Raw genomic sequence first — 24,599 nt, forward strand, 5'->3', positions numbered from 1 at the left:
GCAAGCAGCAGTTTCGTTTAGGCAAAGCTATATTATGATGTTCAATGAATGTCAATGTGAGTTTTAGTCTTTTTGCAGCTTTATTCCTATTTAATTTGCCATTTTCTTTTGATTGTAGCACTATATATCAACAATCAAATAAGGAGCTTATACCTATACAGTGTTTATACATATTTAAGAAACCCTGTAGTAAAATAAATTGGGTTAGCCCTGGGGGCTCTCAAGAATCGTTTTCCTTTATTTTACTCAAATTTGAGCAAAACTGTTGTATTCCACTCTGATTCCCACATCATCGTTTGAAAGGTTGGAACCCTTGCCTGGTGGCCCTGCTGTGGTCCTCAGATGAGAATTGCATGGCACCAGTGACCAAGGCCCCTTTCGCAGAGTTGGCTGTTCCTGTGCATTCTGTACTTAGCACTGGCTTCGTGGTTATGCCCTCCAGTCTCCTCAACATGCTCAGCTGCACTTGGTTGGCTGTGCTAGTCTTTTAAAATTCGAAGAGCTTTCAAAGGAGTCCAGCACAGCCCTGCCTTGAGTATGGGGAAAGAAGACCCGTCCAACGGCCACAGGGAGGGTCTGCAGGATCTAAGAGCCACAGGAAGAGACAAGCGGAAGTAGGGCACCAAAGCAAAACAATCACTGAAATTCACAAAAATCATTGGAACACGTATTTGGCAAAGCACTATTGTCTGTTCCCCAACAACACGGTCTTCTGTTTGTTCTTTTTGGCAGCACACCAAGTGTGAGTTTGTCATCGACAAAGGAGATGGTCTCGGATGGAGGAGTTGCAGCTGCCTGGCCGGCCAGCTCCTATAACACGGCCCAAATCCCCAGCATCACGATGAGGTGGTAGAAAACGTCTGTGAACCAGACAGGAAAGGAGACAGCACACTCAGAAACAGTTCTACGAGAAACAAGGACAACTCAACAAAGGAATCCATCTTGGGGTGTTGAGTACCTTTTCATAATACATTCTGCACATTTTTTATGCCAAGTCAGTTTTGTTCATCCCTTGGGGTTTGTATAGCTGACTTTTATAAAAACACAACAGATAAACCTAGGATATGGACCTCTGGCAGAAGGGAATCTGAACTTCGATAATATAGTGGTGGTACATTCATTCCACTGTAAGGCTTCAGCTATAGAACTGCCTTAAAAAATTAGAATCAATCACTTCTTGGCCTTTTGGCTAAGATCGAGTGTAGTGAAAAATTAGAATCTGGGATTGGATTGGAGTCTTAAAAAGTTGGTTTACATGGTTTCCTCTAATTGCGAGAGCCAAGTCTATATCTGTGAGTTTATTAGTAAGTAGAACTGTCTTACTCCATCCCAAGTCTTTGCATAGTTTCCTCCTTCTCATTGTTCAGGTGAGATCTTGGGTCTCAGCTGAAATGTCTCTTCCTCTGAGAGGCTTTCCTGGCTGTTATCTAAATAATTTCTCTCCTTCCCTCACCCCAACACTTCACAAGTAGTAGGAAGGGCAAGGACCTTGTCTGCCTCTCAGGGCAATTGCTATGCTGCCTAGAATAACACCTGGTAAGAGTCATAGTAATTATGGCTGATCGTTAATGGATGTTTGCTCTGTGCTGGGCATTGTGTGGTGCCCTTAGCTATAATATTTAATCCAAACAACAGCCATGTGTGATGGTGGCAATTGTTACCCCAATTTCATTGAGGAAACTAGGGAATGGACAGGTGAGGTCATTGCCCAAGGTCACTCAGTTAATGGGGGGCAGAGTCGTAGCAGAGACTCAAATATTTGTTGAATTAACAGATCATTGAAAATCACATTCTCTACATGCAGGAACAAAGCAAAGCCACCTAGTGATGTGTTTGTCGAGACTTGTGGGATCCAATTCTGCTTCATCCAATGTACCCCAACCTGTCCCTCCCCTCAGAGCTCAGGGGCTGGCTGGAGAAAGACTTCTCCACCTCCATTTCCCTCTGCCCCACTCAGGTGTGCTTTCAAGAGTAATTTTCAATTCTTAAAGGCTTTGCTGGGGCCAAAGGTAAGTGTCTTTTAAACACACATCTGCCTGTTAAACGCATTGCCCAATGACATTTCCCAGAGATGCCTTTTTTCCTTACCTGAGAAGTTATAGAGACTCGAGAATCCCCTGCCTGTAGTGGGTAAAGAGAGAATGCCGAAGGTTTAAGAAAAGATCATGGAAGGAGAAGTCTCATAGCTGTTTCTAAAACACAAATCTGACTGTCTTCCCTCTGATGAAACCAGCAGGCTCTCCATTGCCTTGAGAACAAAGTTTATAGGAGGGTTTACAAAGGGTTCATCTCACACCATTTTCTTCTCAGTTCTCTAAGGCACGGGTTGGTAAACTTTCTGCAAAGGGCAGGATAGTAAATATTTTCAGCTTTGTGGGCCATGTGATCTTTATTGTAACTACTTGATGCTGCCAACGTAGCTTGAAAGCAGCTGGAAACAACACATAGATGAACGAGTGTGGCTGAGTTTCAATAAAGTTTCAATAAAGTTTCTTTATAGAAACTGAAATTTGAATTTCATATAATTTTGATGTATCATGAAACATTGTCCTTTTGGTTTTTTTCAAACACATAAAAAGGTGAAAATTGTTCTTAGCTTGCAGGCCATACAAAATCTGGTAGCAGCCTTGATGACCACCCCCCTTCTCCTCCACCCCCACAGTCGTACTGTGGTAACCTGCATCCTACAGAGGTCTTCCCTAAGCTCTAGGCTAAGGTGAATTGCTTGTCCTGGACTCCCAGAGCACCCTCCACCCTCTCCCACCACCCTTGACAGTATCTCCTTTCCCTTAGCATTTAACACCTCTCTCTTTGCTAGATGATAAATTCTTGAGGACAAAGCCCATGTGGGGCTCCTTTCTTTTTGAAACCCCAGGGCCCAGCCCAGGCCAGGCACAGCTCTGGCTACTCAATAATGATTTGTTGACTTGCACTGGATGTCCCCGGTACATTTCTATCTCTATTATTATTATGGATGGCAGGCTTTATCTGGAAGCACAGCATGCCCTAATTCCTCGGGGACATTGGAATTTAGGTCGTAGGTAGAGCTTTTCAGGGTAGTTAACTAACCTCACCTCCTTGGTTTGGCATAAGCTACCCAGCCCCCCATTAAGAAGACTCAAGTTGCAGGTGAAGGTTGTGTCTACAGGCACAACTGGTTTGGCAATTCAGTGAAAATGCTCCAACCGGCTGTGCCTGTGGATGCAGCCCAGAGTGAACTCAACCATTGGGAAAACAGAGACGCTTACTACGGAGGGAGAGCTCCACGACCAGGACACCTCCTGTCTGGTCCCGGAGGAGGTGCTTCCGTTTGTCACAAGTCTGAAGACTCAGGAGAAGCAGAGGTGAGAGGAGGGTGGAAGGTGGGAAGGGAAATGAACACAGGTGAGAAAAGAGAGAAAGACAAAAGATTAAAAAAAAAAAGTCACAACTTGAGTCGATATTCCCCAGCTATCAGATATTAATTACCTTATTTCTTTAAATAACCCAGAGGGACATTTTTCTTCCCTTCTTTAAGTTGAGAAAAGAAAGATTTACGTCGTTAACTTTTCAAGATGGAAGAAATCCTTCTGGAGGAGGTCATTGGGCGTGGGAGGAATTAACAATTTGTTCTGGTAAGAAGTAAGTCTTTTACCTATTTGAGAAGTGGACACTTGCAAAATGTGTTCTGGTTCATTTTCTTTCTTCGATGTCCTGCCGATAATTATGCTTTCATCAACTATTAAATGCTTCTCTTCTCCCTTCCCTTTCTCTATTTGTACTCGTGATTGACCATTTTCTGGCCGAATGAACTAGAGATGATCCTCATACATCTGTTGGTTACTACAGGCTATGTGAGCAGATACCCTATTCAGAAACACTGTGTCCCCTCCCACCCCGCTCTCTAGTCCAAATGGACTGGAGGAGGTAACAATTTAGGATTTAACCCTTTTAGGTTTCTAAAGCAGTGGTTCTCAAACCTAAGCATGCCCCGGAATCACCTAAAGAGCTTGTGAAAGCACAGATTGCAGGGCCTACACAGAGTTTCTGAATCGGGCGTTCCGGGGAGCCAGAGTAGTTGCATTTCTAACAAGTGATATTGAAACGGGTGCTGTGGACCACACTTTGGAACCACTGCTCGAAGGGCCAGGTTCATACCCGCTCGCAAACGAAAACTATCTCCCACCTGAATTTGCTACGCATGTTGATTGAAGCCGCAGCAACTTCTAGGTGGGGAATGCACAGGGGAAACTGGCCAGTTAAGAGCTAAAAATACGCACCTTTGGCTTCCATCCAAGGCCTGTGGATTTTTAATTTCCCTTGTGCTTTTCACTTTTTAAAAACATTGCCATGTCCATTATTGCTTTCATGTTTACCTACCATTACATCTCATCACTCTATCTTTAAAGATGAGAAAACCAGACTCCAAAGGTTAAGGCACATGTGCCAGACTATGTAGCTTGTTGATTGACATTCTGAGCCCTGTCTGCCCCACACCCAGTGTCCTTTCCTCCAGTGTGTCCTCAACACACACCTAGTCTGGTCTGGTTACGGTTTCCCAGCTAAAAATACAACTTCTCAAATACCACCTCCCCTCCCTTGGGTAACATTCTCATTTTGGCGCGAGGCGGCTCACCACGGGGCAGAAGAGCTTCTCGCTGTCACAGATGAACGTCTCACAATGTAACCAAACCTTGGAGAGTTTGGGGATGTTCTGGAACCGGAAAGCATTGAATTGGAAGGTCGCCCTGTGATCTTTCCCATTCTCATGCACGAGGATTGTTTCATCCGTGGGGCAGCTGAAGCACAAAGGGTGTGGGGGAGGGGGGAAGAGAAAACGTTACCTTATGGGCGACAGTGAGGGCTTCTGAGGCAAGTTCATGTGCAGCAACAACACTTCCTTGGGCTTTTGTAGAGCACGTTATCCTTCCGAAGCACTCTGGCTGGTAGTATCTCCCCAGGACCATCTCAGGTTGGACCACGGGGCCAACCTGAGGACCTATGGGATGGGTGTGCTTGTCCCCATTCTATAGTCAGGCTAGAACAGGCAATGAGGAGGTGACTTCTGAGAAGCCACACACCTGGGATGTCACTACACCTCTGTCCCAGAGAAGTGACATACTCGAGATAAAGCCCCCTGGAGGGCTGGCATATGTACAGAGTCTCAGCCTGTATACAACATAAAGCCACGTAAGCCCAAGTCTCACCCAACACATTGCTCTGTGTGTGTTATAAGGTTTGGCCTCTGGGAATTTGAATTTACGTTATACTACTTAAATGCCGTATCTATTACATTACATAATTACCTTTGTAAAAATGTGGGCATAGTTTTAACATAAGCACAGAAAAAAATGGAAGGCTACCATCCAGATGTTACCACTGGCTATTACAGAATGGTGGAATTATGGACAGCTTTTCTTCTTTTATGTATTTCCTAGATTCTCTATAATGAGAATGTAGTAGATGGGAACTTCCAAAGTCCCAAATGTAACAGTTGCTATAAAAGAAAAAATAATGACATAGCTAGGCATCTGTTGAAGCCATTTGTTCTCACCTGGGGGGCATTTGCCCCCCAGGGGACATTTGGCATTGTGGTTGGCATGACTTGGGGGAAGGTGTTACTGGCATCTAATGAGTAGTAGAGGCCAGAGAGGACAGTTTCCCCCACACCCCCAACAAAGAATAATCCAGCCCAAATTGTCTGTGGTGCTGAGACTGAGAAATTATGGTTTAAGCAAAGTACTTTTTCATTTACCACACCACACAGATTCCCTATTTAAGTGCCATTCAACCAGGGGCTGGGAGCCGTTACAGTCATTCTTGGGAATGTACAGTGAGTCTCACACAAGTGTGGGGCTTTGTCGTCTGCAGGTGACAGGAGCACCAGACTGTCATCTGTGGGAAAGTTCTGTGGTTCAAAAGCTTGAGACCAGTGGACACACCACAGTGGTTCCTAAAGTTCATGTACCTCTCGGAGCTTGTCTGTGACTCTATGGTTCATTCAGGTCCGCACATACCACAGAGCAGGCTAGCTGCCCCAGGGAACCTTCCTGATGTACCCTCCCCCACCCCATTCCATCAGAACCACACATTAGGGCCAAATTAGAGATAGGGCAGAAGGCATTACTGTGGGAGTTAGAGAGGGAAATGAGGAGTGAACCCTGTGCTTTCCATCTAGACCCGGGGTCAGAAGCTGCCCTCTGTTTGTGGTGGCCTCTGAGCAGTGACAGAGCTGGGGGCATCTTCCAAACTGTGAAATAAGACTCTTGGAGGATCAGATGGTCAATAAACCTGAGATTCTGGTATGAAACCAAGACATGAGTCCTTAAAATAGCTCCTTGCTGCTGGAGTGCCCAAGGCATGGTGTCAGCCAATGGAAAACAATGTAAGAAGAGCTTTGTCGGGGGCAGGGAGGAGGCCTTGCTATTGCTGCCTCTGGGGGCCACTGTGGCACCTGTCCCTCTGTGACAGACATCTCTGGATGGTGCGACACCCACAGGGAGGCTTTCCCACTGTCATCACAGGAGTCTCCTTCCCCACATAGGATCACACTTACTGATAATATATTTACTCTGATCTCGCCAGGCACTCTTGAAAACTAGGTTTTCCTCCAAAAGGGCCCAGTGTGAGGCAAAAGCACATGGGAAGTTGTGGGAGCGGATTTCCTCATTCTCCCTGTTGGAACTGGCCTTTGTGCATGTATCTCCAACGTCAAGTATCTCGACTAGGCAGAATATGGAAATGGATCAGGACTTCTTCCACATGGCTGTGCTTAAATGCAGGTTCCCAGGGCTCACCCAGGGACCTTCGGGAGTGGTAGGCTTACCGTGTGCCTTCATGTATAATAGGTACCCTCGGTAATTCCTGTGTATACTCGAGTGTGAGGACCCTCGTATGGACCCCTCGAAAGCCACAAGCTTTCCTTTTTCTGCCATATTACACATCTGTCAGGTGAAAGCAACTGGCACCACAATTATCTGCAGGGAGGAGATCCCAGGGTGTGGCAAAAGCATTTCCCCTCATGTGGCTATTGTCTGAGAGAGGATACAATGCCTGAGGGTAATTTCAGGTCCTGGTAGGTCAATGATTTATTTCAGTATCTCCCCGAAGTCCTTGGATGGTGCCATCATCAACAGAACCTAAAGGAGTCACTAAATGACAGACGTGAAATAAACACCCAAACTCAGCTCCCATCTCTTCAGGAAGCTTTGCTGGGTTGCTCAGATGTGGCTCTGCTGGCCTGTCCCACCCATGCCACTTAGGAGATCACGCCACCTGAGTTTGAACCCAAATCATCAACCCCTTTACTAGCTCTAGACTTTGGGCAAGTTTCAGAACCTGTCTGTACCTCAGTTTTCTCATCTATAAAATAGAGATGATTATACTACCTACTTTTTGGGGTTTAATAAATTGATTTTTGTAAAGCACCTACCTAGAGCAATGTCTGGTATGTTGTAAGTGCTTTACAAGTGTTTGTTAAATAAAAATAAATAGTTAAAGGTCCAAAGTGGCTCAACCTTTTGTTATCTAATCATTTTTGTCCCCAGGCCCCCCTGTTACTTATGCTCTGATGGGTTCCAGTAGTAACAAAGGCACACTGGTCTGCTTTGTTTTGGGGAATGGCCTCTCCTGTGTTTACTGTTCCTTGTGTGTAAGATGCCCCACGTCTTAGCCTAGCTCCACCTCGCCTCTGTTTTCCAAAGTTATAATTCTAAATGTTTCTGGACAATTTCAACCTCAAGAGCTCAACATGTTATCCCTGAGCTCAAGGAGAATCCAAAGTCCCTTATCCAGAAAGCCCCAGCAGCCAACAACAAACAATTCCTCACATTCACAATATCTTCGTCACATATTCCTCAGACGTGTTTGCCCTGTCTTTCCTTCCATTTCGTATCCAATTAGTTGCTATTTTTTTTAAAAACTCATTTCTCCCTCCCTTGTATGGTCTATCCATTTGCTTGGCTGCACCTTACTTCAGCTATTATCACATTCGGTTTGCTAGCTGCCACAGCCTCTCATCTGCTCTTTTCCCCTCCCATGGACTGTTTCTAAGCCATCCTATGTATGACTTTCAGAATCGCCTTTCTATTGTACAATTCCAATACTTCAGTCCTCTACTTAAAAATTGTAAGGGCTCTACATTATCTACTGAATTAATAATGAAAACAATGATGTCATTTAAATCGATTGGATACTGACTGGGTATTCCGTGCTAAGCTTTGTACGTGGATTATCTAATTGAATCCCCACCAGAGTTCTGGGGTCAGACTGATTGAATTTGAACCTACTCCCCATAGACACACATCCACAAACTATGTGACATATTTAACCCCTCCTGGGCCTCAGTTTTCTTATCTGGAAAATGGGGATGACGGTAATAATACCTACCTGTTGTAAGGCAAATGAGTTAATACACGATAACGCTCTCAGAGCACGACCTGGTACCAGGAAGCACTAGATAAGTGTTTGCTCGTATCAGTACTTAGCCTGGAAGCCCAGAGGATGTCGCTGAGGCTCCGCCTCTCCTTCCCAAGCTACCCCAAGCCAGAGTTGCCCTGGATTTACTTGGCTCCACATGTGCTCCGAAGGGCAGTACCTACCCCTTGTTGATCAGCTGCCACTGTAAGGGATACATGAAGTCAGCCGAGGGTGTGGCCCAACAACTGTTCAAAACCACTTTAAACCTGGAAATGAAACAGTACACACCACTCTGAGCCAGAGAGTAATATGCCAAAGAACATCCAGTGATTACAAAGTCTCTCAGCTGGTCTCTTTTTCTTTGTATTAAAAAACATAAGCACGGAGGAAATGTACTCACCTAACGCTTAACCCTTTGGCTTCTACTCCTGCAAACAGATCTGAACCGATTTCGGATGTCTCCAGGACAAAGGGGGCTTCTTTCTTAATGGAGAACTTGGCATTCTTTGGAAGGAAATCGACACTAGGCATTATGACCTCTCAGACTGAGCAGGTGGGTCCAACAGGAGCAGATGAATTGGGATGGGGTGGGGGTGGGAATTAACCCAAAAGGCACAGGTACATGAGGCCACATTGAGAAACTGCAATTGTAAATAGAATGTGGGGGAGCACTCATTGAGGATGGTACATTTGAATCAAGACGTCAGGGAGGTGACGAGGCCTGTGCTTTCACGCTAAGTGCTGATACCGAGAAACACTCCTGCAGTGCGTGAGAGCATCCAGGAAGGGTGTTTCAGCCAAGGCAAAGGCCCTGGGGTGAGAGGGTGAGAGAGTGGCTGCAAGACAGTAAAGAGGCCAGTGCTGGAGCATGCCCGAGTACAGGGGGAGAGTGGGGGCAAGGTAGTGAGTGGGGAGCAGGAGATGAAGTTAGAGAGGCTATGGAGATAGATCCAGAAGACTGGTTTCAACTCTAAATCCAGTGGGGAGCCCTGGCCATCACTAGAGCACAGAAGCAGCAGCCTTTGGTCACCAGCCTGGCATGTGTCTGCTTCAACTGTCATCGTCATTAGGCAGTTCTGGATGAGTTATTAGGGATAACAGCCGTGTTTTCAGTTGACTTACCCAAAGGAGGCTGATTTCTCCATTCTTTGCATGTTGGGTTCATTCAACTCTAGTAACGACCTGTAAACTACTCTCCCAGTTTAGCCGCCAGAGACAAAAACATCATAATGGAAGGACAAGGATGCTGTGCTAATCCTAGCTCCCACCACTAATTTGGGATGAACAATCAACCTTTGGGGACTCAGTTTCCCCACCAACAACAAAAAAATAACCTTTGCCTTCACCTGTCTTGCAGAAATCTTTTTATGATGCTGATTTTATGTAATAGAAGCATAAAGCTTAAACCAGGATACTCGTTAAAAGATTGAGGTTCGTGGACTTGGAGATTTGCAGAGCTGCAATAGGTAAACACTGGCAGCAAGGATATCTGGTTAAAATGGACTTTAACCCCCTAATGGTCAAATTCAGGGAATTTGCTGAGAGGCCCCAGAATCATCTTCGATTGCCTCCTATGTTATTTTACTGATTGCAAGTCTGGCCAAAGTTCCTGGACTCAGTCACCTAGAAGTCAGATGTTTTCTTCCCATATGTCAGCCCCCTTGCACCCTTTACATGGTTGCAATAATTAAACAAGAACGTTCTTAACCACAAGTGGCTTGCTAACAGGTCGAAATGACAGATTTACAGTGGTTTTTAATGTTTCTTGTTATTTTCTGAGATTTATCATACTTCAGGAGACCATTTCCAAATGTGGGACCTGACCTGGGGGCTATAATGTAGTCCCCAACCTGGCCATAGGTGTTTCTCTTAGCTCCATCTCCCAGGGGCCAGCCAGCAGAATATTGTAATATTGGAATAATGCCCCTGCTCTCAGGAGAACCTGCCTGATTCTGTTTCAAAGTGGAGAACAGAATCTACACTGTTAATTCAATTTCTGAAGCAAAACACTTTTAATGGTCAGCTTCTTCACTTCATACCCTATCGCTAAAGCAATCCTCAGCATGATATCCCCCTACTTTCTTTGTAACAGGAAAATTAGGGACCTATTTCCAGATAGCTTCACCCTGTAATACCTGTAGAGTTTGCTCTGGCATCCCTGGGAACATAGAAACACCACATAAACTACTCATGCATTGGAAAGAATGGAAGAGCACCTTGAAAAATCATGCCCTCCAGGTTCTTCACCTGACCAAAAGATCGAGTCACAACTAGCTAGTGACACAAGTGCATCTATGTTAACAGAGTTCGTGTGGGCAAGATCTGGGAGTTGTTTCTGCTCACAAGCTCAGTGTGAGACAGTGGTGAAGGAAAACTTCCCAAAGCTAATATTATCCTAGAATATGTCCCTAGAATCTTCTAGAACCTAGATGGTCACCTCTGACTGCATTGGCCTGACAAGGTCAAGAATATAACATTTCAATTCTGGGCTCTGCTTTACTATAGGGCCACTAAGTGGGTCATACTCAGAGAATGAGTGACTGGGCTGATGGCTGGACCACTAACCATGGGGAGATGTTTCACTTGGGAAAGACAAGCTTGAGAGAGTTGAAGGACTGTCAGCAACGTCATTACCCAGTATTATTTCAGAAGACAGAACCAGGACCAATGGGCCGGAGTTCAGGATGTCAGAAATCACATGCTGATCTAAAATGGGAAGGCCCAACTTGCCACTGTCCTTGGGGGAGGTGGGGAGTCTACTTCTCAGAAATCTGGCAGAAGGGTTTTAGACTTTGGTGGGGGGCAAGGTTGATCACCTCTGGGGTTTGTCTTGACTCTGAAATTCCAGTCTACATATTTTGGCCTCTGTTGCTTGCATTTGTTCTATCCCAAGCTTTTTCATTTGTCTCTTTCTAATTAAGAGAAATGGTCAGTACCATTTTTATTGAATATAAATCAGCCTAATCCCATACTGACATTGATATTCAGTCCCATAAAGGTAACAATGCTAGTGCTAGGAGCTCTCAGTTTCCACTTTAAATGGAACGGTGAAAATAATAAAAATGACTACTTTCATAGGCGCTTACTTTGTGCCAGGCACTGTGGTAAGGGCTTCATGAAGAGTATTTCATTTCATCTGAATAACAGACGTATGGTTGAGTGTGATTATTATCCCTAGTTAACAAATGTGTATGTGGAGGCCCAGCGTAGTTAGAACTTGCCTGGAGTCACACAACTAGTAAATGGGAGAACCAGGCTTCAAAACAGTGATCTAATGTCCAGGCCGATTTTCCTCCCACAGTGCTAGGCTACTTCTGCAAGCTGACGACCTTCCTTTATTTTGGATTGGGAATCAAAACAACTTTTTGACAAGAATACCAATCATGAACCATTGGCAGGAGTGAGAAGGAGGGGATAGAGAGAGAAGAGAGGAAGCATGGTGGTTTTGGAGTCCAACGTTTGGAGCTTTCGGAATTCAAAGCAATTAGCAGTGCATTGATTCCATTGCATTGTGCAATCTAGGGCACAGCTCAGTCGCGGGTAATTTGATGGAAATATATGCAGGGAGCGGCTGTTGCTTCAGAAACACACAAGAATGCTCTCAAAGTAGAATAAGGGAGGGGAAGAAAAATACCAATCGCATGGGTCAGGCCTAGGAAACGGAGCCCACAGTGGGAATATCATGTCTCTGTCCTAACATCAGAGCCCCCTCTTTGATGAGTCTGTTCTGTGAGAATCTTGGTGGACCCTGGGGGAGACCTTAGCTTTATTTCTAGAACAGTTCAAGGAGGCATTCAAAGTCTATCTATTCAGCCCAGAGGATGGCCTGGGTAATGCTGAGGACATGCCTTGTAATTTTTCTTTCTCTCTTAAAAAGAACAGGCTCCTTCCTGTTCTAAAATTGGATATTTATGTCTGAAACTTAGCCCAACATGGCTGATGGTTGGTTCTTGATTTTTGACGATCCTGCTGCCTCTCCATTTCCAAGTGTCGTAAAATCTTCATAGGCTCCTATCTATAATTGTATGTGGTTAAAGTAGCAATCATGCACTTCCAGACAGGAACTCTGTAGTAAAGACAGCCTGTCATCAGGATATCCCCCGAGGCTGTTGTCAGGGCGTGAAGCCTATGTTTTGTCTCTAAACCACCTTCATCAGTTACTGCAGTGGTTTACCATCCTTTCAGCACTGAGGGGGTCCATGCTGTATTTACCTTCCTGATGCTATGTCAAGGGGATTATATAGGATTCCTTTTTTTTTCAGGATGTAACCACTCGTGGCTTGTGGCCAGGGTCAGATCTAAATTTTGTGGGACCTTGAGGCTTATATAATTTGGAGAGCACTCTTTAATTAAAAGAATCAAAATTTTGAATACAAAATTAGACACGTGGCCTTGAAAGGAGCCTGCGCAAGTGAGAGGTCATGAGACTTCAGCTTCATACTAAGCCTGCCTCTGAGAGCAGAGTTAGGAGATTTGTGTCCCAGACTGGGCACTGCTCTGAACTACCTGTGGGATCTGGGGCAGATTACTTCCTCCTTCTGGGCTTCATCTGTAAATGGGCTAGGTTATTTTAGGGTCCCTTCTGGCTCTCACTTTGTGAGCTCAGCATGGTTCATGGCTTCCATGGAGCAGGTAAAGCAAGTTCAAAGACAGTGGTGTTCCAGGTGCCATAGTTTTCTTTGTGAAATGAATGGATTGGAAACAGTGGCCTCTAAAGGTATCTTCTAGTTATAATGTTCTATGTAAAGGTTTCTATTTCTGCCTGAGTCTTCCTCTAGCCCATTGGGCTAGTGTCACTGGCGTGTGCCTCCTCAGTGGAAGCCGCAGGTGTAAAAAAACAAAGCACCCTTTCTAAACAGGAGGGCAGCTGGGCTAATAGCCATTGTAGTTTTAGTTTCTCTGGAGCACTTTATTTTAAGAGTGACCAAAATGTGCCTTTAGCTTTGATGTCAACATAAGCAGAACGCCCCAATTAGACAACAAGGAAGCCCATTACATGAGGGGCTTTAGAGGCCAAAGAACTAGGCAGCAGAGGCCAATCCCAACCTCTCTCCTTAGCCCTATCCCAGCCCTATCCCTCACTACTCTGCCAATGTTTTAACAAGAGCTAGATTCTAATATAGGTCTCTAGAGTGGGTCGTTGTGGAAACTCATCTTGATAAAGAGTTAAGACACTGGCTGTCTTACTGTCTATTGACGTTTGGCAACTCATAGGATTTCTCTTGTCTCAGTTTCCTCATCTATAAAATGGGAAGGTTGATCTTTTATTTTTTTTGGCTCTGTGATATTCTTCAGCACTTTTGTTTCATATATAAGTCTGCCTTTCTGCTGTAGTTAGTTTCTAAGGAGGTTTAAAGCTAGACCAAAGCTTATGTCTCAACTTAAATTTAAGAATGGGGTTCTGCATGGAGCTTAGAGAAGAGCAAATCCTGAGAGAGCATCCCATCATCTCCTGGAAAGTCCACAGGGCGGTAATGGGAACCTAAAGACCACTTACAGTATAGAAGTTGAGAGACAATTGGCTTTCAAATGTGCCCATGCTCCCGTTCTTCACGTGAACAGTGGCCACTCTGAAAAGGGGAGAGAATTTTGCATAAGGACTGAAACATGCCTGATTGACAGGGACTGCAGAACACACACAAAACAGCCAGCCCTCCACTCTCAGAGCAACTTACCTCTGGTCAAAGGCAGCCTGGTTCACCAAGTATGTGGAGTGGTAGGTGCAGGAGAAGGAGTAGTTCACGGGCTGGTTCTTTACAATCACGGTGCTGTCATTGGAAACAATGTGGCTGTAGAAGTGGTAGATGGGGGGCTTGTACTGGAGAAAGGGAGAAGGTAGTTAGGGTAGCCCTGTACTCCCCTGATGAGAATGAGGATCCTGGGAAAAGTGATTGAAGATGGCTCAGGAAAAAAGCCCCATGGGGAGACATTGAGAGTAGCACCCACTCTTTTTGTCTGATCATTTTTGTAAAGTGTTCTTGAGTCTGTTCAACTAAGATCATTTAAAATAATCTAAGTTGAATGTTGTACAATTAAAAGAAATCCATATACTCACTAGGCTTCTGACCCCAAAGAACTGGCTCAGGAATCTTTATTTCCCAACATCAATTTTTTACCCATTTGCTTTGTCCAAGATCTTACGTGAATACTTTCACCCATTTAGGGTGATTTCTAGAAATCTCCCATTTCTAGAACATTATTGTCTAGTTCTTTGCTCTATCCTTCCAATCATGAGCACTGTTCCTGTCTTGTTAAAAGCTAAAATCACAAAATATTAGAGTCGAGAAGGATCTTCAACTTCTGCTTGAGAAGTGACCTACCTACCTAAGACCACACAGATAATTTGTAGTTCACTTTACTAGGATTCTCAAAGATGTGACTTTTTTTGTTAATCATGTCCTTGACTCTGTCTACTTAATCACTGAATCCTTGTGAGGTCTTTAGGAAGAGGAGGTGACCCGGAGAGCTCTTTGGTCCCATTTTCTGAGACCCAATTGCTATACAATCTTCTGTAGTCAAGGCAGTAGGGATGCTAGCTGTCAGCAGTGGAAATGCTGCTTTCATGACTACATTCCTACTGGTTCTGTGGCCCCAAACTAGTAACTTTATTGGGAGGTCTCAGATTTCTCCTTTGTCGTATAAGATATTCACAAGAGGTTGTCTGTGGTTCCTTTTAATTCTGATCACCTTTCCTGGGTATTTCACAAAAGCCAATTATGAATTGTGTTATACTTTGGTTACCCATTTAAAATGCCCTTTCAAATGCACTTTATCACCACTTCAAAGTCTTGGGCAGAGGATGTCTTGTCCATCCAACCCAAGAAGGATGGCAGCTCATGAGCACAGGCTCAGAACTCAAAGCAAGGTAGAGGTGGGAAATTTACATTGCTCTACTCACAGAAGGTGACCTAGCTGGCTCTAACAACAAAATAGGAGAATAAAATTCAAATTCAAAGAGTCACTTAAACTAGGCAGAAGAGAAGAGTTTAAATAACACTAATATCCCAGTAAATAAGAGTCAGAATTGACTCTTAAAAGGAAACTGGTGAATTTGGAATCCATTGAAGGGTGGACAGCAGATGTCTCATTCTTGGTTCCAGTTGTCTCAGTGGCTCCTCACTATGTGGCGGGGACTTACCTCAGATTGCGTTCCACAATAAGACTTGTTTTTAGGTGACAAATCTGGGATTACAAATTGGTAGTAACCTCCTTCGTGGACCCCATTGTAACACAGCCCCCCGAGGGCCAGCTGATGCACTTCCCATCCATAGGGACACTCAGGGATTTTGGTGATGATGGTTTTGGGATAACAAAACACAAGAATGACATCTGGAAAGAGGATACACATGGTTGGAAATCAGATATGGTAATCATATTACTCTACATAAACAACAGTGGGTTCCAGCCACACCTAAGCATACAAAACACTTTCCTAGCTATTCCTCATGAACTGTGACAAAAGTTTTCCCCCATCCTCAGTCACTGAAGTTCTACTTTTTTTGTTTTTGCTACATCTGTGTGATATCTGCACTACACTTAATAAGTATTCAAAATTGGTCCACTTTTAAATCTTAATCTATTTTAAGGAATAGATCTATGAAGCTAGATTGGATGGATTGGAGATATATATAATATTATATATTACATGTCTTAAAAAAATTTTAAATCCCATGAAAACCAGCACATAACTTAAAAAACTATCTCCATTTCATGCACAGTGCTGCAAAACAGTAATTCATGGCACATGACAGAAATTCAACAGTCAAGTAGAAAATAGAAAAAAATGTGGAGATTTTATCTCTAGCTATTTATCCATCTATCTAGCATTCTCTCATTTTAGGAAAATGTCTAAATTTATCCAACGCATTTTTACTTCCTGTGGTAAACATCTGATTGGCATTGGGAGGCTGACGTGCTTCTGTTGGCTACATTATTGCACTTTCATAAACACTATAAGCACAGGAGCTGTGAGCTTTCTTTGCAAAGGGAAGCTTTAGGAAACTTTCCTTTCCAAGCGAGTGGACTGGCTCCGGGGCATACCTGCTTTATTTGGAGTGCAGGATTTCGCAGAGGCTTCCACAAAGACGGCCAGCAGCACAAAGGCCCTCATCACCATTGCTTCTCAGAACCTGGTCTTTGCCAGGTGGCCAAACCAAGCTGGCCTAGCAATCACCGTCCCAACAGGGCCTGAGCCTTGATCATTCTAGGTCAGAAACACAAGCGAGCAATTAAAATCAAGGGTGAGAACAAAGCAGCACACACAGCCTTGGGGGGAATTTCGAAGGGAGATCCGTAATGCCATTTGTCCTGTTTCTAATGGTTCCTGGTCTGCCCTGGGAAGCAAAAAGTGAGGCTCATACCACTGGGAGCGTCAATGACACACGCAGTTGCTCATGTTGCCAACTGTTTCATTCTCTCCGGACTGTGGACGCTGCCTCCCAGAAGCTGCCCAAATCTCCAGCCCCAGTCCTAGCTTGACTTTATATAGGCCGAAGGTGTAAAAGAAACCGGCTCCAGATAAATCACAATGAACACGCATTATCCACTGCGGGGGGAATAAAGGGGACCTTGCACAATAATCCGATGGGAAGCTCAGTTACGGCCACTTGAGTCTAATTTCTTTTACTTCACAGAGTTGGAAAAACTTTTGTTTAACCACTTCAACCAGGATTGGAATTAAACGTTGAATTTTTTTCCCTCGTACAAAAATATAACTTGGATTGGAGGCAAATTCATTTCTGCACTTTTCTAGGGGAACGTTTTCTTTCTTTACATCTTGATTTCTTTGCTTTATTTCTTACTTTCTTATTTTTTTATGTAGGCGATCTAAACTTTGAACTTAAGAAGACTCAAGTTCAGCAGAGTTACACCTGATAAACACTTGGCTGTTTGTGTGATGCAAACATGGTCAGGGTTTTTTCTTTCCTCTAATATTTGTTAGTAAACTCTGAACTTCTGCAGTTTCCTCCTGAAGTTTCTCTAGAACGCATTGTGAAATATAACTTTTCATTGTGGAGCTCTAGGCTTTTGAAGTTTTGTTAGTTTCCCAGAGCCATGACACTGGAAGAAGGAATTTAGAAAGACCATCTTATGATTCAATCCTTAGTCACCAAACAAGATCCAACTGGAGAACAACAGCTAAAATGCTGCTTCTGGGAAGCTTCCAAATATATAACCTGGGGATTTTTAGCACCCAGAAATTTAAGAGTGAAAAATCAGGGTTTGTTTTAATTTTTGTTTTTAGAGGAAGCAGGACCTTCTATCAATCAGCTGAGAGTATATTTTACATTATGCCCTTGGCGAGGCAGATGTAAAAAGTGTAGAAAAATGCCCAGCCTTATAGGGCTTTTATAGTGTAGCTAAGAAACTAAATTATCTACACACAATGACTCAGAGTTAGAATACTGGGTGAAGTCATTACTTTGCTACTTATCACATGTCTTTCTTTTTATGACACACATTCCTCCCTGTAAGCCCATGTAATGTAATGTCTCAGAAACACTGGGATATGTCTTTTGATCGATATGCATATAGAAGAGGGTAGAATTTCCTTACCTTCTCAAAACCTATGGTTAAATCCATAGTATGCCTTACCATGATGGTGTCTAAGGAGTGTGGAAATAGCCATATGGCAAGCCATTAACAATTTCTGTGACTCAGTTTCCTTCTCTGTAAATGGAGGCTGTAGCCCTGGGTTTATCTCTCAGGGTGGGAGAGCAAAGACGGGAGGCTCTTATAAACTGTAAAGTACTAGATAAACAAGTAGATAATATGAACAGACAACTAACACATTTCAGCAACATGTATTCGTCCCTGAGGTATTTTTCTTTTTCTCAAAGAAAAGTACCGCAAAGTGTCCATTGTAGCTTCATGTAACATGAGACATATCTGTGTTGTATAACACAAACACACTTAGTATATTTTATGGATAAAGACTAAATGGGCTAAAGAGGGGAGGAGGAGAGAATGTATTAAAAAAATTTTTTTTTAACTAGGATTGAGTTTAGTGTGGCCTGGAAATATCAGCACATTTATTCTGGTCTCCATAGTTCATTACCACCTGAGCAGAAATCGGCACTTGAACCTCGCGAGTATGTGTAGGTTCTCTGAGTTTCTCTTTCCTAGGGCTTAGCACTAACACTGAGCTTCTTCCTTTCTCCATTTTTAAAAACATTTATTGAGCCCCTATAGTATAGCAGGCACTGGACTAGGTTCTGGGAAGACATAGGCAAGTCAGTGAACTAGGAACCGGGTGGGTGGGTGAGGGGATGCATGGAGCCATGGAAGTCTGTACTGGGAATGTGGGGTGGTAAAGAGGGAAAAAGGGAGAATCAACATGCTCAGCAGAGGAAGTAACAAGAAAACCAAGTCTCAGAAGCCTAAAACAGCCTAGTTACAGAAGGAACGGCCCCTGTAAGCCTTTCCTGTCTTCCAGTAGAAAGGTCTGATGGGCTCCTGCAAGATGCTGTGAGCACGTATAGGGTCAGACTGGACAGATAGACGCGGCAGTTGGGCCTGGGATCAAAAGCCCCGCTCTACCACTTCTTAGCTGTGTGTTCTCGGGCAAGGTACTTAGCTTCTGTGAGCTTTAATTTCCTCCTCTCCTGAAAGGATAATGTCTGTGACATGGTGTTACTCAGAGTATTAAATGAGATATACATAGTCCCCCCTTATCCACAGGGAATATGTTCCTAGACCCCCAGTGGATGGATGCCCCAAATCGCACATAGTACCAAACTCTATACAATATATATTATGCTTTTTCCTATACTTTCATACCTTTTCACTTAAGGAAAGCACTTTATGGCTTCTCCTTTAGCATACCCGAATTGTCAGCATCACTGTTCTTGCTCTTTGGGGACATTATTAAGTAAAACAAAGTTGACTTGAATACAAGTACTGTGATACAATGACAGTAGATCTGATAGCTAGATGGCTGCTAAGTGACTAATGGGTGGGTAGTACACAGCGTGGAGATGCTGGAGAAAGGGATGATTCATGTTCATGGTAGGATAGCGTGGGACGTCAGGAGATTTCATCACACTGCTCACAATGACACGGAATTTAAAACTTAGGAACTGTTTATTTCTAGAATTTTCCATTTAATATTTTTGGACTGTGGTTGACCATGGGTAACTGAAACCATGTAAAGTGAAACTGTGGAGAAAGAGGGCTTGCTATAAATGGGTTTGCATAGACATGCTTTATTTTTCTCAATAAAGGCAGGGAAGACTTTCATTTTATGCTTAGTTCTGCTTGGGAAACTCAAAGAGGGGAGCCTATTAAGAATGGATCACTGCTAGATAATATACATTATTGTCATCGGTGCTGAATTATGTCATATGTAACTAAAATCACAGGTTCTGGAATTAAGAGGTCATGGCTTTGTCACATTTCCAATTGTCTGATCTTGAGCAAGTAACTCGACCTTTCCAAGCCTTTAGTTGGCAAATCTATGAAATAGGCTTCCTACCTCCTATGCTGTTGCAAGGACCTAATGAAATAACACACGTAAGTTGCTTAGCACGGCGCCTGGCACACTGTAAACGTTCAATACAGGTTTGTTGCCAGAAAGTTTATTCGTTTGAGGTTGGTATCGTTGGCCTGGAAGGGCATGTCAATAGCGTTCCCGTATGAACTCTGGGTGTTTTCTAATGGGAATATTTCTTTCTTTAGAAGCCCACCTGAATAAAGAGCAGGTGCTTTTGATTTCTAGAGAAGCCTGATAATGATAAAATCTCGCCTACAATTTCTTGGAGGGGGGACCCAGCTAACAATCAGGTACATGATACTCTTTTCGAGGGCAAGTTGAATAAAGTTGGGAAGCGGAGTCAACTTTTGTGGCAGGCTGGTTTCTAGATGTTGTATTTGCATAAGAAACAGATTGGGACAAAATGTGCTTGGGCCAAACAGTATTTGATACTTGCCCTGATAAAAGGGAGGAGGCTCTTATTTTTTTCCTGGTAATTATCCACCATTCCACTGCCTGACCCCATCCCCTGTCTGCTTTCCAACACGCCTCCCCCTTCATCCTGAGATGAAGATGGAGTTGTAGAGGTACCACTGGGAGACATCCAAAAGCAACATCTCCCCCTGAGACCCACTGCTATTTCTCCATAAAACGCAAATAAAACTGATGGGAAGATTTTTCACAATCCCAGGATCTAGCAAGAGTTTGATAAAAAGGATTTTATGGCAGACTCATCTGAAAGGTGAGCTTGGTGAGCTTGCAAAAGGTGTATCTTTCTTTTGCAAATTGCCAGCCAATAGAGGGTGCCTGTTCTATTTGAAGGTCTTGTAAGATTTGTGAAAACTCGCCCAGACACAGAAAGGTTGTCATTTGCAAAATTCCAATCAACATTTTCATTCACCGCTAAATCTTATGGGTGATTAATCATAATGATAAACAAACCGGTAAACTCTCAGTGATCAGATGATACTTTAAAAAATAAAGCTAATAAGCATGCATTAAAGTTTAAAAGGCTGCTCTATTAACTTATTTTTTGAAGCACATTGTTTTGAGTTCATTAAATGTTGGCTTTGGTAAATGGGCTCCATTGTTTCCTCCAAGCCCTGAATCAAGCCTTCTTCTATTTTGTGGGAGAGACTGTTTGCCAATTTGCAAATGAGTGGGTGTTCCCATGCAGGCTTCAATGGCTTACTCCTCCAGGAATTAGCAGTTCTCCAGAGAAAGCAGTGTTCCCCTCACAGAAAATATACTTTATAAAGGAGAACTGAGAAGTGAGAAAAGACCCTCTGCTGATAGTACATCAGAAATTCAGAGCAATGAGCTCTGCCTCCCCCATCCCATTCCAGACATTGCTGCCACCAGTCTCAGAGAACCAGATTGGCCCAGGAAGATCCCCCTCCAGGAGATCCTGGAGTCTTATTAGGCTAATCTCCAAGCAGGGAGTAAAGCACCCCTTCTTTCTCAGAAAAGTAGGAATCATCAGCTCCTCCCTTTCCTGTCTCCCCATCACCCTTTTCATCTCCAATCATAAGGCTGAAGAAAAAAAAATAGTTCCTCCTCAGATCAAGATTAGGGATCTCATTGCTGGTTAATTCAAGGTGAATAATTTATTCTGTTCTTGAAACTTCCCAGAGTATCATTCATTTATTCTTTGATTCATTCATTGATTCATCAAATGTGTAATGAGTGTCTGTTATGTACCAGGTCGTAATCATATATATATAAGTCTCTATCTATCTATCTATCTATCTATCTATCTATCTATCTATCTATCTATCTATCATCTATCATGTATCCATGAAAAAAATTTAGGGCCAAAAGACCAGAAATAAAGGCTGACAGCTCCATCAATACGCTAAAAGTTTATTAAGGGAATGTACATAGAAGCTCGTCTTGGGTGGCAGCAACACAACGTGATTATCCTTCACGCTTTCTACCCAGCAGACAGGAATGTGTGTTTAAGGAGGGGGCACCGCCAGGTGCCCAGAGCCTCTCGTACCAGAGCTGGTTAAGAGACAGATAATGTCAAGGGCATCTCACTCCAGAGACAGAGCACAGATCTGGGGGTGAGGAGGCGGCAAGAATCAAGATAGCAGATTAACTTGAAGACAGAATTAGCTCTGTCCATGCTATATATATATCTTCTACTTGGGGTAAATATAAGGATATTAAGTAAGGAAGGACACAAATAGGCTTTACATAAAAAGAATAATGGGACATAGAAGAGGCATCTGATTTAGACAGCCCGGTCAAGGAAATCTCTTTGAAGAGACTTAAGATGGGGCCTGAAGGAGATAGGGGCTGATGGGAAGTGTGAGTGTGTATGTGGCGGCAGAATATTTGAGGCAGGGGTTATGGCACTTATGGCGCCTCTGTTGTAGGATGAAGGTGATACATTCACCAACCAGTGCATGCTTTTTTTTTTTTTAAAGCTCTTTTTCCCAGACACCCAAGCAAGTTTTCCTCTTTGACTTCCATACCATGAGAAATTCCATCCTTGGTGGATAATGCCATTATGAGTTTTCTTTCTCTGTTAGTAACGTTAGTATCACTTTGGTTATAGATTTTTAATTGAGATCAGAGTAACTGTCTCTTGGATTTATAGAAACTAGAACAAATGCAGATGTACCCTCTAGGACCCATGTCTGTTTTGGTTGACTGATTTTTATTTCTAGGAACTTCATGCAAAGCCATTCTCTGATCCAATGAGCCACTCGTGGCTTCTTCCTTACTCCCAAGCCTGATGCCTTTGTTATTATGCCAGATATGGACCGAGTTTCATTTTCCTTCATGTCTGTGACAGTTTACTGCAGAGGTCCTGGCCAATCCAGTTCTCAGATAGCCAGAGATAGATAGAAGAAAGAAGCAGCAGAAGAAAAGAAACTATGCCATTATCTTTTGCTCTACCACTATATGACTGTGCAATTGTTCTCAAAGGCCTACGTGCTCTGGACAGATACCAGGCACATCAGATGCACGTCACACAGACTGCCACTTCCCTCTTGTGCACCCATGCCAGACATCACTAATCAAGAAACTCTCCCCCTTTGACCTCAAACAAGACCTCAGAAGCATTCTCAACACTGTCCTTCAAAGGGATACTATTCATCAACTGGAATTAGCATAGAGTTGAAACCCATTTGTTTTCCATGGTGTAAGCAACCTCAGTGCTTCAAGGACGGAATTACAGTGCATTCCTCCTGCACATTTATCATGATCTGACTTCACTTTTTTACAGGAAGCCTCCTTCACCAAACTGAATGCACCATCAAGGTCAGGTTTACGTCTGGGGGTTTGCTTAACCTTGAATCCCTGGCTCAGAGCACAGTACCTAGAACATAGTTGACTTAGAAAATATTTGCCAAATGAATGAATGACACAAATTTGTACTTTGGAAGAAGCCAAAGTACGTTTCCAGCCGAAATGCAGCTGCCTTCAAACACTGGCCTCTGCCGAAGGGTATTATTCTGTATTTCTTTGTGAAGTCATTTAGTGTTTTGCCAGTTAGCATATAGAGACTTGATCAGACTCCTTATGAAGCCCTGAAAATGTGCTTCTAATGTTCTTTCATCCAGATCTTTGTAGTCAATGCTAGTTCTCAGTACTAGTTGTGATTATTGCAGCTCCTGTAGGCACCACTGTTTAAGTATTTCTGAAGAGAAGGCTCTTTCCATATTGCATCAAAGGGGTTCTGTATAACTGCAGTGTATGTACGTGCCAATGTTTCCTCTTTGCTCTAAGAACCAGTGTATCCTGGGGTCTGGGAAGGGAGTGTTTTCAAAATCCTGGAACTCCATTAACACTCTCTTTGTAAACCGCATGCTTAATGAAGTGGTGATCTGAGTTTTAAATGATCTCATGTACCAAATTCTCAGTACATTTTTCTGTTTTCCCTGACCCTGCAAATGTGGGTCTCATTGGTTTAATAAACTGGCAGAATAATGTGTGCCCCTTTTGAGTCTATTTTACATTTCAATGAATACATTGTGTGTTTCTGAACCTAGAGAATTACAATGTCTGTGTTAAACATTTGGGAAAGTTGAAAACTTGGGACATTACCAAGGTAGTTTCTACCATTCATATGAAATAGGCACCCCAACTGCTTTGAAAGACTAAAGGACAAGAGTTTTAATTAAAGCAAATTATAAATCATGGCGGAATTTCTATCATATCCTCTAGATTTCACTACTTGGTAGAGAGAAAGTAGGTCAGTAAGTTTAGGTCGCAAACTCTCTTTGAATGGTAATGATTAAAATACAGAACCCTTTCGTTGGATTGATCAGTCTTTTGATTTCTGAAATGAAGCTCTTTGCTTGTACAGCCAGAGGAAAATGGCAATTAAAATGGATTCATTGAGTAATAGCTACAAGAACAAGAAAAAATGCTGGAGCAATATACATGCATAATTATAGTCTAATTTATCAGCATTTTCTTAAAGCCACAGACCCAGAGCTGTGATAGACCCAAGGGGCAAAGTATTAAAAATTCTGAAGCTGGATGTCTTTCCTTTCTTGGGCCAGGGCTTTGGGGGATGGAAAGTGGATATCAGGTGATTTCAGAAGGTCACATATGGCTGAGAGCCGTTGCATGGAAATCAGGGCCAGACCACATTGGCCATCATTGGCAGAAGACATGAGCGATGAGGAAATGGTAGGTAAGAGCCTAAGTGTTCTACAGACCACAGAGGTGGATACTGAGTGATGGGGGATTTCTTACTGAGGTTTTTAAATGC

The 24,599-nt window shown here is 43.2% G+C and overlaps 1 protein-coding gene across 1 annotated transcript; it reads right to left on the reverse strand.

Annotated features, from left to right (window-relative positions):
• Positions 1 to 810: 810 nt before the first annotated feature.
• Positions 811 to 16,513, reverse strand: TECTB (tectorin beta; the record flags this gene model as incomplete). The annotated part of the gene is made up of 10 exons (XM_081074206.1): positions 811 to 860; positions 2,089 to 2,121; positions 3,249 to 3,321; positions 4,616 to 4,778; positions 8,580 to 8,663; positions 8,798 to 8,901; positions 13,895 to 13,967; positions 14,073 to 14,215; positions 15,536 to 15,726; positions 16,438 to 16,513. The coding sequence occupies 10 exons, from the start codon at positions 16,511 to 16,513 to the stop codon at positions 811 to 813; spliced, it is 990 nt and encodes a 329-aa protein (XP_080930332.1).
• Between the last annotated feature and the right edge of the window lie 8,086 nt (positions 16,514 to 24,599).

Source organism: Rhinolophus hipposideros (genome assembly GCF_964194185.1).
Source record: "Rhinolophus hipposideros genome assembly, chromosome: 15".
NCBI classification, from domain to species: domain Eukaryota; kingdom Metazoa; phylum Chordata; class Mammalia; order Chiroptera; family Rhinolophidae; genus Rhinolophus; species Rhinolophus hipposideros.